At 44.5% G+C, this 12,392-nt stretch overlaps 2 protein-coding genes across 3 annotated transcripts in view; one reads left to right on the top strand and one right to left on the bottom strand.

The window, feature by feature from the left end:
* Nucleotides 1-9: 9 nt before the first annotated feature.
* ap5z1 (adaptor related protein complex 5 subunit zeta 1) lies at nucleotides 10-9,756 on the top strand. 2 transcript variants are annotated; one of them, XM_071906384.2, is made up of 18 exons: nucleotides 10-107; nucleotides 611-748; nucleotides 1,361-1,544; nucleotides 1,981-2,131; nucleotides 2,274-2,386; nucleotides 2,632-2,806; nucleotides 3,208-3,261; nucleotides 4,332-4,472; nucleotides 4,735-4,772; nucleotides 5,717-5,879; nucleotides 5,969-6,147; nucleotides 6,253-6,395; nucleotides 6,574-6,692; nucleotides 7,144-7,271; nucleotides 7,477-7,574; nucleotides 7,839-7,971; nucleotides 8,175-8,389; nucleotides 9,276-9,756. In XM_071906384.2, exons 1-18 carry the CDS (start codon nucleotides 67-69, stop codon nucleotides 9,526-9,528), a joined length of 2,466 nt encoding a protein of 821 aa, XP_071762485.2. In that variant the 5' UTR covers nucleotides 10-66; the 3' UTR covers nucleotides 9,529-9,756. The 2 variants fall into 2 exon arrangements, with proteins under 2 accessions (XP_071762485.2, XP_071762486.2); XM_071906385.2 differs by lacking the exon at nucleotides 3,208-3,261 and having other exon boundaries at nucleotides 9,276-9,755.
* Nucleotides 9,757-11,607: 1,851 nt separating this feature from the next.
* Nucleotides 11,608-12,392, bottom strand: part of mmd2a (monocyte to macrophage differentiation-associated 2a) — a 7,311-nt gene continuing 6,526 nt past the window's right edge. The window contains exons 5-7 of the mRNA XM_071906391.2: nucleotides 12,299-12,392; nucleotides 12,062-12,131; nucleotides 11,608-11,822 (exon numbers count right to left, since the gene is read on the bottom strand). The exon at nucleotides 12,299-12,392 is cut by the window's right edge and continues 8 nt beyond it. Coding sequence (XP_071762492.2) covers nucleotides 11,622-11,822; nucleotides 12,062-12,131; nucleotides 12,299-12,392 — 365 coding nt within the window. The 3' untranslated portion in view covers nucleotides 11,608-11,621. The remainder of the gene's footprint in view (nucleotides 11,823-12,061; nucleotides 12,132-12,298) is intronic.

The raw sequence follows: 12,392 nt of genomic DNA on the forward strand, positions 1-12,392 counted from the left end.
TTTAGCTCGCGCACTGTTTACTTTCTACTGGGGACAGAGGAGAGGAATGTGTGGCTTTTCTCCAAAATGTATTCTCACGGTTCAGAGAGTTTGATTAAACAAGCGAGGTAAGAAACCCTAAACGGAAAGTTTGTCTCTCTGTCATGTCCAGCTCCTCTCCGCAGCTGACATGTCGCTGGTTTAATTACACAGCTAACGTTTCTTCAGCTAAGGCAGCGAAGCTAAGCTAGCTAGCCTGTTGGACCAGGCAGTTAAAGAAACTAAATGCATTGTCAATTTGCAGTCAGTGTGTTCAGAGCTCTAACAATGAGTGTTTACAACTCTGCTGTTTGCTGGAGTCCGTCCAACGTTTTACAGAATAAAAAGAAGCAGTTTTTACTTCCGAAAAGACAAAACAGTGCCATTTCTTTTTGCTCTATTGGAAGCTGGTAAGGTGCTTTATGTGCTGCTCAAAGTTATTTCCTTATGCCTTTTTGAAGATAAAAGGTTTTCATTTGCATCTATGCTATTACCTCTTTGTTACCATTTGCAGCTGTTCGAGCCATTTTCTATGTTATCATGTTATGTAAACAGTACTAGGTAAATAAAGTTGTGTGTGTGTCACTTCCAGAGAGATTCAAGAGTCTGAGCTGCAGAAGTTTTACAGCAGATTAGTCAAGCTGCTCCAGGGAAGGGAGTTCGGCCACGAGACCATCGACTCCCTGCAGAGGCTGCACCTCATCCTGTCTGCCACCAAGTACACCAGGACGTAAGAGATCTCTGCTGCATTCATGTCACATGGACGAGCCAGTCTTCATTCAGATCCTGTTAAATCTGCTCATTTCAGATTTTATATTTGTTTGTTAATTCATACCTTCCTATCCCTCTTCCATCCGTTACTTTATCCATTTTTCTCTTCTCTTTCTATTTCTGTACTTGCACTCCCTCCTTCCTTCTTCACTCTCTTTCAAAGAGCCGCAATCTTAGGCTTCACTGATCCTGTCATCAGTATTTCCATCTGCTCTGTGTTTTCTACATGTGATAGAGCAGCTGCCTCTCAGTTTCTGAACTCTGTGCCTTTTTCACATCAGACTTGACAATTATTCTACAGGCTGTTCCCATCACACAGCACACTGTCTTTACCAACTGTACTTATCGGGTACATCTGAAACGTCCCATTGGCTATTATTTTGTAGACTAATTCTGAACATGATCTTGACATTTAATACAAGTCAAATCAAGCAAAACCATTGCAGAACAGGACTTGGCAACCGATGTTTAAGTTGTGTTTTGTTTTGAGATAAATATGTATGTATAAATATGTCTATTTCTGCTATTTAATAGGTAATATGCATGCTTGTGTCTTCTATGTCAATCCCAGGCTGCCTTCAGAGCTTCAGAAGAGGCTGCTGTCCCTCCTCCTGTCTTCTTCTGTGGAGCAGCTGCAGGTGCTGAGCTCAGCGGTGCTGAGGGAGACGCTGCCCCCCTCTGGGCAGGAGCTGAACTACAACCAGGATACCAGCAGCCCACTGAACAGCCATGCTGCTGCCTTACTGCTCTCACAGGTATACAGGAACACTTACATTAGGCCTCATTTACCAGTATATCCGTACTTGAAAAAGATTGGAAGAGGCTGAAATGAAGGGCGAAAAGGTATTCGATATATATATGAAATGCATGGCAAATGTTTTTTTTTAAAGAAGTAACTGTCTAATTTCAAGTTATTTCAGTTGCATATATTAAAAAGCTTTCCATACATGTAAATGAGGCACATTGTCCTTTATTAAACCAGGTATTTGTGGGGGTTGGATACGTTTTTAAGCTGATTTTAGTTACTTTTTCCTGCTTTGTTGCTGCTATCTCTCTCTCTCTCTCTCTCTCTCTCTCTCTCTCTCTCTCTCTCTCTCTCTCTCTCTCTCTCTCTTTTTCTCTCTCTCCTTCTCTTTCTCTTTCTCTTTCTCTTTCTCTCTATCTATATCTCTATCTATCTCTCCCCTACAGACAGGCTCCACGAGTGATCTGTCGTCTTTCTGCGCTCAGCTCCTTCGCAGCCTGGACAGTCGATCGTCCGAAGGGCCAGCTCACTCCCTCACACACACCCTGCCGGTCCTCAACACCATCCTCACACACAGCCCAGAGTGCCTTACTGAAGGTAGCAAACACACACAGTTGGGTTCAGTCGAGGAAAGTTAAAGGGGAACACACATAAGGGAGCACGGGTTGTTTTGTGAAGCTGTGTGTATGGAAAGGAAGAGTTTTCATTTAGTTCTTTCTCAACATTTGACTGGCTGCAGATCACGTGACCCTCCTGAGTAAGAAGCTTGTTGATTGGCTGCGTTATGCCAGCATCCAGCAGGGAGGCGGGACATCCTCGGGAGGATTCTTCACAGGGCCCAGGTCACGTCAGGTCAGCTCATGTTCAGTATTTATGTTCAGCACTGGTCTGTGAAACACTCTCCAAGCTTTTTATAGGGTTCTTACGGTCATGTAAAAACTTCTGGGAAAGATATAGAAATTTGTTAAAAAATATGTAAAGCTATGTTCAAATGCTCAAAGTCAAGCTTTGCTGTTTTTTAATATTGCCTTACATCTCTTTAAGAGATAGTGAAACAAATAGTTTTTTTATGTGTTTGTCTGTGCATTGTGTTTCAGCCGGTGCCCATAGCAGAGCTGGACGGGACGGTGTCGGGAGACTTCTTCACAGTGCTGTGTGTGGGCCAGGGCTTCACTGAGGACCAGTGGATGAACGTCTACTCCTTCTCCATGCTGCGTCATTGGCTGCTCACCTACCACGCCGTTGCCAACGGCAACGCCACAGCGGACACAGGTATGAGCTCACGTCTGCCGGTGATCACGGCCTCATTACCTTCCCATGCTAATGAGGGTCATTACTGTCATAGCCACAAAGCCAAGTGACAAAAACGCTTGAGTACTAATGATCACTCATTTTCAAAGATATAGTTATTTTTTCCTAGTCAAGGAAGTGAATATCCAGTTACTGGCATTTAGTAGCCAATGTTAATGAACGATGCTATCCACACCTCCCTTCATTAGGCCCCTCATTTATTCCCTGGATAAATTAAGTTTAAAAAAGGTTGTTGGGAAAATGAGTATATAATAAATGAACGATTTTTGGTCTTCTGAGGAAAATCAGCCTCAAAGTAACAAACATGAAGGCTGTAAATCATTCATATCAGATGACCTGCTTTGTGCTCTCATCATCTCCAGCAAACAGGCTACAGCTCAGTCTCTCCCTCTCCCACTCCCACTCTCACTCTACTGGTAAGATACGTGAGTTTTGTGGGCCTGCCCCTGCATGTGTGTGTGTGTGTGTGTGTGTGTGTGAACTCTCCAGTCTGCTGTTTCACTCTATGGTCACAGGTCAACTCGCAAAACACTCGATATTATCGTGACTCATAACCAGGCTCGATCTGACAAACCGTCTAACCAGTAATCCTAATCTGTGACTCTTTTACTGCACTATCACTGGTGTATGCGCCTTTTGTCTTCCCACAAATCTCTTGACGAATACATAAACACGAGCCGCTGCAGCGAATGACTAATCAGCTATTTTAACAGTGACTAGGCCCTCTGACTGCCAGTGTTTACTCTCGACATGTCTGACTGTGATTGGTTGTTTGTGGTTTGCAGGCCTAACTAAGATCAGCTGTTGTTTATCTCCAGCCTTATTCTTTCTGGATGGGACTGAACAGCATGGGGCTTTCTCTAAAACTTCATCCAAATCATAATTTCTCTGACTTCACTAAGGGGCTGCGAACTGGGTCTGCAAAGAACTTTACTGTCTCAAACTTTTCTAATATTTCCTAATTTAAACCCTTTTTAAAGGTTTGATTGAAGGAAGTGAACAAAATTCGAGTTGCAGCCGTTCTAAAAGTCTCCCATCATGTATCTCTCTCGCATCTGCTCTCTATTACTCCTGCGGCAGCTGCCGGCTGCTTTTTTAAATGTTGTACAGTAGAATCGATCAGGCTTATTGTAGCACAAAACTTTCTGAAACTCAAACTAATCTCTGAAACAACAGAGCATTCCTTGTGCCTTCTGACCGCTGAAATGAGGACGAAACTTACATTTTACAATCGGTTCCTCTTGGCAGCGGGGCAGCAACAGTGCAGCAGTAGCTCACTGGTGTTTGCTGTAAATTCACACAAATTCTTTGGCAAAGGCTACATCTGTTGATCTGTAAACCGCCAAATGTCTCCATGAATTCTGATACTAGATCAAATCAAAACCCCGAGAGAATACATCATGTAGACCTTTATGATCATAAATCATCCTCGCTCTGAAAAGGTTTTGGATCATGGCCTCTAACTGCTGAGCCCCCGGTGTTGCAGATGACCGGTCAGAGGTGGACGGCTCGGTGGTTTCCATGGTTTCGGCTACTTCCTCCTCCAGCCGGTTGCTTCCTCCCAAGGAGCGTCTGAGAGAGAAGGCTTTCCAGTACTGCCAGCGCCTCATCGAGCAGAGCGACCGCAGTGAGTGTGTGTGTGTGGGTGTGTGTGTGAAAGTAAATGATATGGTTGTACACTTGTAAATGTAGATTTTGAATGAATATCTTATCTTTAGTGTGTGAATGTTGGATGTGTGTATGTCTGCATGTGGATGTGACAGTAAGCTACTGTCTATGGTTGTTTGGAAAGATTTGGAATCAATATTTTATGCATGTATAGGTCAGTCTGTCCCTATATTCTGTGTAAATACGAGCGACTGTAATGTGCTTTTTTCTCTTTGTCACAGAGGCACACAAAAGAACAGATACAGAGCTGCAGAAAGCGGTGAGCCATGTTATTACCACTATTCAAACACACAGCACATGCACACACATGGCAGGTTGGTTTGGGTTTGGGTTCCTGCACAGTCTCCTTCTTCACCTCCTAACCACCATGTTTATGTGTGCTAACCCACTTCAAGTACTGGCATTGAAAACAAGCTGATATTGGCTAATATTAAAGGAAAAATCCACCCTAAAACACTTTTAACATTGGTGAAATACCGCTGTTGGCAACGTACCTTGTTGTTTGGTGTGTTTTACTTATACCCGCGGATAACTGGACAAATGTAGACAACGTCAAGTCAAGATACTTCCAGCACAGCTACAGTGGGGTTAGTTAGCAGGAAAAAACATTCAGTTGTCGAAAACTTTAACGGTAAACATCAGGTTTTGGTTTCAGTCCCTCAGAATCAAAGAGCAACATGTTCAATACAAGGAGAAATCCATCAGAAGAGGCAGAGAGACCAATTTCTCCACTGACAGCAGCCTCAATAGACCAGAATGCAATGCAGCCACAAGACATTTTGTTTCATTCAGTTTCATTTTGAGTAAGGAGCATGACTCACTTTTTCTCAAATGGAAAAAATGTCGCTCTGATGCTCTTACTATGCTATCACTATTGCTTTCTTCACCTACATGTCTAACAACAGCTGACTGCAACAACTTCAAGCCCCTTCTCTGGGGGTTGTCGAAAGGAATTCTGGGAAATGTAGGAAGTCACTAACTAAAGTAGAAGTAGATAAAGTAGGTTGAGGGAAAGCAGGTACATCAAAAAGTAAATTACAACACTGCACCACAAAATAACCCACAGATTGTTTATGTATATGAGGGTGGAATTTTCCTTTAATGCAACCATTGATGTATCTTGTTAAAAATCAGTCAAATTTGCACACATTTTATAGTGGAGTTGTCATTGTCCCCCTCCTGTTTCCTCTGTCTGTGTGTCAGTGCCTGGTGGAGGCGGTGTGTATCCTGGACTGTGTGTGTGTGGAGGACGCCTCGCTGGTCTACCGGACGTTCCCGTGCGTGAAGGCGCTCTACGGGCGGCTCAGCTCCGACCTGTCCTTCGCCAGGGTCCTGCTGCCCATCGCACAGTTCTACCTCAACCACGGTGTGCACACACATGGGCGCGTTGCACATAGTCACATATAGCAAATGTTTTAACTGAATACGTATGTGATGCACTCCGCTTCTGTGCAGGCGAGATGGCGGCGGTGGACTGCGAGTGTGTGTGGAAGTTGGTGTTCGGCCGCTTCCCCGCCGAGCTGTTCAACGACCCCTTCCTGGCACACGAGCTGCTGCGCTTCCTCCGACTGAACCTCGGGAACCTGCAGCTCCGAGCTCCCCAGTACACCCGCTCCTTCCCCAACCTGCTGAAAGTGAGAGCGAGAGATATTTGTGTGCAAATTGATACATGTGACCTAATGTAACTTTATCCTGTTTGAACCTGTACAGTCGTTCTCTCTCTCTCTCTCCCTCTGTAGTTCTTAGCATGGGACAGCCCAGCAGTGGTGGATGACTTTGTGGATCTGCTGCCCTCTCTGGTGACAGCTGGAACTGCAGTGGAGCTGCTCCACTCTCTGCTGGACCTGCCGTGTCTCTCTGCTACGCTGATGCTGCAGCTCAGGTGCGTGCAAAGATATGGGCAAACTGCAGCACAATCTGTCTTGTTACAAATTACAAATACTACTTTTACAAATGGGATCAGAATAAATTCCAAAGCTGCCAGAATGACTTGGGCTACATTCACATTTCCATCACTTTGTCTTTGCGTGTGTGTGTGTGCATGTACGCATGTGTTACAGGTCGACATATTTCCCCATCTCTGAGCCAGGTGGGCGTGGCCTGCTGTCACTGGAGACATTTCGAAGCCCCTCCTACCGAGGGCTCTTCCTCTTCCTGCTTCGAGGGGAAGCAGGCTCAGGTAATCACGGTCACACAATAAAAGATAGTTACATATAGTGATTTTCATTCATGCTATTGTGAATATTGTAAGAAACTATATAAATTTGATGTAGATCAGCTATTTTTTTTTCCAGTCCTCACTGAAATTGGGGTCAAGAGTAGCCTAAAGGTTAGAGAGGCAAACCTTTGACTGGAGGGTCACTGTTTCAAATCCCAAGAGTGACTGGGACAATCTAAGTGGGAATAAAAAATTAAAAAAACGTACAAAATGGCCACTGAGCTGTACTTGAACATTGAATGAAAGGGAAAGATTGCTACAGTGCTAGTGTGCTCATTATTGTATTGGTGTGACATATTGTGGGTAGAAAATTACTATCAGCCACCAAACAATACTGGTAAATTTTGGCCATGGTTGGTAAGTTTGCTTATGAAATCACTGTTTTGTTTTTTATTACTTGCTCCCTCGACAGGTGACACCATCGACCGACTGAGCACGCTCCATGAGCTGCTAGCTGAGGCTACTGATTGGCCGAGAGTCATCCAGTGCGCCCAGACCGTCCCTGTGCTGTTGCACATTTATTTCAACACAATCGTCACGGTGACAAGATTACACATTATTTACAAAATCAGATATGCTCAGTTGAAGTTAACTGCCTTGTTTTTTTGCTTTGGTCTTTCTTAGTGCATGGTGTACGGAATGTTCCTTAAGTGATATTTACTGTATGTTTCAAAGGTTATTTGACAATGCTGAAGGTGTAATTTCACTAAATTATAAAGTGTGTGTCTTTTTTTTTTTTTTCTAGGTAGCTGATGAGAAGCTTTTAGCCCACCTGATTTTGGTGCTGCTGGAGAGAAGCAGCCTCCTCATCAACATCCCTAAGTACATCAAAGAGATACACAGGTACACACACACACAGCAGAATTAAAGTGTGACTCTACTGTAAGTGTTGGAGGCTGGAACCTCTCTCATTGCCTTCTCTCTCTCTCTCTCTCTCTCTCTCTCTAAAGCAGCGACTTGTTTCAGCTCCAGATCTACACTCATTACCTCTCTCTCTCTCTCTCTCTCTCTCTCTCTCTCTCTCTCTCTCTCTCTCTCTCTCTCTCTCTCTCTCTCTCTCTCTCTCTCTCTCTCTCTCTCTCTCTCTCTCTCTCTCTCTCTCTGTAGAGTGTTCAGCTGCCACCTGCTGAGGTTGTGCAAGCTCCACCCTTCTCTGGTGGTGGACCAGTCTCACGAGCTGCTGGAGTTCGCTGGAACCACAGCCAATGTCTACAGCAAAGAAGAAGTCTTCACACACGTGGTGAGGAAGCTGTGTGTGTGTGTGTAAATGAGACAAAAACTTTTTTTCCGTGTGTGTTTTGGATCCTGTACGAAACCCATTGTTTATATCTCACATCTCAGCACTTTTTGCTGCGTATTGAGATCCGGTAAAATACGACACTGAAATAATAAAGCACAGTATCACACGACTCTGAAATAACATTGACCTTGTGTGTGTTTCAGGTGTGGGTGCTGGGCGAGTACCTGTCTGTGTCATGTGACTCTCGCTGCTCCGTGGAGCTCATCACATCCTGTTTCGAGGCGCTGGAGGCGGTGCTGTTCGAAGTCACTTCCTCGGCCCCGCCCCCCGGGGAGGCTCCCCCCGCCCCCAGGGTCATCACCTCGCTAATGAGCGCGCTCGCTAAGCTGGCGTCGCGATCACATGACCTCATACCCAGGTGACTGACAAGACATACGCATCTACTGTTTTTGTCTACAGCAGGTTGATGGTGACCGTGGCGCATGGGTGTAGTGTCACACACACACACACACACACACACTCATACATGCCACAGACCCCTTTGGTTGTTTTCATTTCACAATTTTAATCAAAGTGCAAAGCAGTTACTGCAGCTTGTTATTTAATTATTTAGAGGACCAATCTCTGTTTTTTCTGTTTTTATCGTTGAAGTTTATGTATAATGATTTCATTCTGTGCTTCTGCTCATCCCTGCACTTAATAGTTGTAGTAATTTAAAATAGTAATCCGTGACATCCTTGGTTATTTTATTTTGGTAACACCTTTGTTGCTCAGTGCTGATTGCTGTGGTGTTTCTGTACTGCACTTCCCAGAGATCAGCTGTCAATCAAACAGTGTGTCCAGTACTGAGACGGCTTTTTCCTTGTTTTTCTGTTGAAGTTTAGGTTTCTGTAGGTGGCACTCTCTCCTTTTTTTTTTCTTTTTTTTATCTGTACAGCTGTGGTGGTTGTTGTTGCTCATGCAAGCTTCCCAGTTCGTCTTCTATTTATTCCAAAATAAACCATTGTTGCTGCTGCCGGAAATGTAAAACACATCACTTCCTAAGGAAGGACCTATCTGACATTGACTGTTTTGAAAAGCGAATGTAAAAGCTTTCATAGGTTGAATCACTATTGTGTTAAATCAGTCAGTGATAGACGGTAGCAAAACGGTAATTTATTTAGATGAAAATGTCACAGTAATTTAACTTATGAAAAAAATCTATTACTTTTGTTATGACATCAGTATTCATGCTGTTATTGTATTTACACACATTTCTGTCTTCTCTCGCCCTGTGTGTGTTTGTGTGTTTGTGTGTGTTTCAGGGTGTCCCTGTTCCTGTCCAAGCTGCGGACCGTGACCAGAGGCGGGTCGGTCCCCTGGTGCTCCGACGAGGAGGACCTCGTTGCCATAGTGACGCGGGGGGAGGAGCTATGGTCGCTGCTGAAGTCTCCCAGTGTGGCTCAGAGCGTCCTGACCCCGCCCCCCCACGTCACCAACCCCCGGTGGCACCGGGACACCAACGTGGCCATGCCGCTGCAACTGCGAGCCCTCACCAGCCTCACACACTCCCACTGACACACACACACACACACACACACCATACACCTCCCCTCCTCTTTCACCCATCAACTATCATACAAAAACATAAACATCATCTTCATGCACTGGCACTTACCGGTGCATCTGTATGATAAAATGGGAGATGGACAAAAATTAATTCTGAAGACCTTCATGAATCCTGTCTGATCTTTTGCACTGTGTTTTTGTAAATAAATGAAGTTATTTGATTGAATCTGATGTGATGAAGCATGCTTTGCACTCAAAACACGACAAAACCCACACAGAGCCCTCACAGTGTCATATAGTGTCTCTCCTTTAATTAAATGATTTCTCTAAATATAATTTTACAAAATAGAACCTCTGATACAAATCATTCACTTCCTGAGTGAGCGCTCTTTTCTGACAGTAGAAACAGTCGAACTAGAAGTGAAAACCTGAAAGTGTGATCTATTACATACAGTGCTTGGAAGAAGTATAAAAGATTAAAACTCTTTTAAAAAGAAAAAAAAGGAATGTGTTAATTCTGTCATATCTGTGGAGGATTTCAGGAGATTCCTTGATGTTTCAATGCACATTAATGCTGTTGATAGAGAAGTGCTCTAGGAGAAGAGTGTGTTACCTCAACTAGACAATTGGCAATCAAACAGATAATGGATGTCACCTTTAAAAAATACATTGTGTAAGGCTAAACTCAGTACTGGGTCAACCATCCCTTATGAGTTTAACATTAGCTCTAGTGTAGTGTTAGATCATCAACTTTCTAGTAGTTCTATGGTAATCATACATTGGATTTTTCAGCTTAAAGATCCTATAAAATCATGAAAATTGATTTGCTGACCTATTCATGACAATCATCAATAACAACAGAATCACAACCAGGCCCGTTATCCTCAACTAGAAGTTAATACCTTCAACTATGAACAACTGACGGTCGACCTGTTTGAGTTTGAACTACTATAGCCTGTCTGCTGACCACAAATATAGCCAAAGGCAAACACAACCTAAGAAGAGGTACGCTTGTTTGTAACACCGCTGGCAGCAAAGATGCGGTACACTGAGCCTTTGCAGTTCAACTAATCCAATAATAATCTAACAATATACTGGCTTAGAACAGTGACAGCTCAATAAAACAGCTCCAAACTAAAGCATGAGCTTTTGTTATGTGTGCAAAGTTAGCAGGCTGTAGTGACGACCTTATATTTTGCTATTCTGCGCTTATGTAAAAATGAACAAAAGTAAGACAAAATCAAAGTAATGGTGACTCTTGACTATTCTTCCACTATTTGAATGTAGGGGTTAGCACCATCCTAAAGGAATGTCTGCACGGTTAGTACTGACGCTGCCTGGTTCAAATAGTTTTTGCAAATACTGTGTAGCTTTAATCTGGAGTACCAAAAGGGTGGGGTTTACTGCCTAAGGATGAATTAGTAAGGTGGAGTCATTTAAGTATACTTAATTAATTTGTACAAAACTTTCCTGTGGTTGTCTAAACGTTCTGGCACATTGTGTACTGGCCTTTCGGGCAAACCTCACCCCTCCGGTACTTTAAACACATACAAAAGAGTATTCGCAAATACTATTTGACCCAGGTTTCATTTCCCATTCTCCTCTCCTTAAACTCTTGCTTGTGTCTCCATCAGTTGGCAGTCCATATGGCCAGTCAGACCGGCTCGATTGCTCCTAATAAACTAGAATAGAGTAGAATCAGAATCGTATTTCTGCATATTCTAAACCCACTACAGTGCAGGTGATGGCTTATTATCAGTCAACACAGGTTTGGTCCAGCCAGTCCTCATCACCTAGCAGTCTGGAAGTGGTTTTAGCTGAATATGTGGCTAGATGTCCACTCACTGATCAGTCTGTTACTTGGTTAATTAACGTGTTTGATTGATTGTCAGTTAGTCAGACGGTGAGAGTTTGGTCCAGGTGTTTGGTCCCCGGTAGAACCAGCTGGGGAGAATTGACTTCAGTCTTGTGTCAGCAGTGATGGTCGGATCATCTCTTACAGACCAGTGATCAGTCTCCTCGGGGGTGCTGGCGAGCGACCTCACCACTAAATACATTCTCCTCGTTCTGGACCCCACGCGGGCTCAGGTGAGGGCGGCTAGTCACCTGGAGGTCTGCAGCAGCGGCCCAGGCAGGTACAGGTACCTCCAGATGGCGTAGTAGTGGACGCCCGCTCCGATGGCGACGAACAGGTGCCAGATGGCATGGGCGAACGGGACGAGGCCGTCGCTCTTGAAGAAGGCCACGCCCACCATGTAAAACACGCCCCCCACCGCCAGCTCGCACACGCCGGCGCGGTCCACCTGGAACACACACACACACACACACGCTTAAACGGTAAATATGGAGTGTCACATTTCAGGCAGAGATATGGCTGAATAAATGGGTCTGGAGTCTGAGACAGTGTCGGATTCCCTGACAATAGCAGGAAGTCTGTTTCAGCGGAAGGGGGCCTTATAGGAGAAGGCCTTTTCCCCCTCAAATGCATGAAACCGCAAAGCCTAAAGGAAAGGCCTGAACACACTCTGTGATTGGTTCTTACCATGGACAGGATGACCAGAGCAGGAACAGCTCCCATGGCCACGTAGCCTAGCAACTCCAGCAGCTTGTACCTGCGGGAAGTCAAAAACCGGGGGGATCAAAGGATCGCAGCACACATTTTAAGATGTACAACCAGCAGACGAGTGTTGGCTGTAAACACTCGCGAACAAGGAGGTTTGTTTGGCATGTCGTGTATCAAACCAGGACGCCGAGCGGAGAGAGAGAGACAGTTTATTACCTTTCATGGAAGAAGAAGACGTATAGGGATCCAACACAGGCCATGACCCAGATCAGCCAGCGCATGTGACACGCCCACGGCCCCAGCTCCCTCA

The sequence above is a fragment of the Centroberyx gerrardi genome, chromosome 7 (assembly GCF_048128805.1).
Source record: "Centroberyx gerrardi isolate f3 chromosome 7, fCenGer3.hap1.cur.20231027, whole genome shotgun sequence".
Lineage (NCBI taxonomy): Eukaryota > Metazoa > Chordata > Actinopteri > Beryciformes > Berycidae > Centroberyx > Centroberyx gerrardi.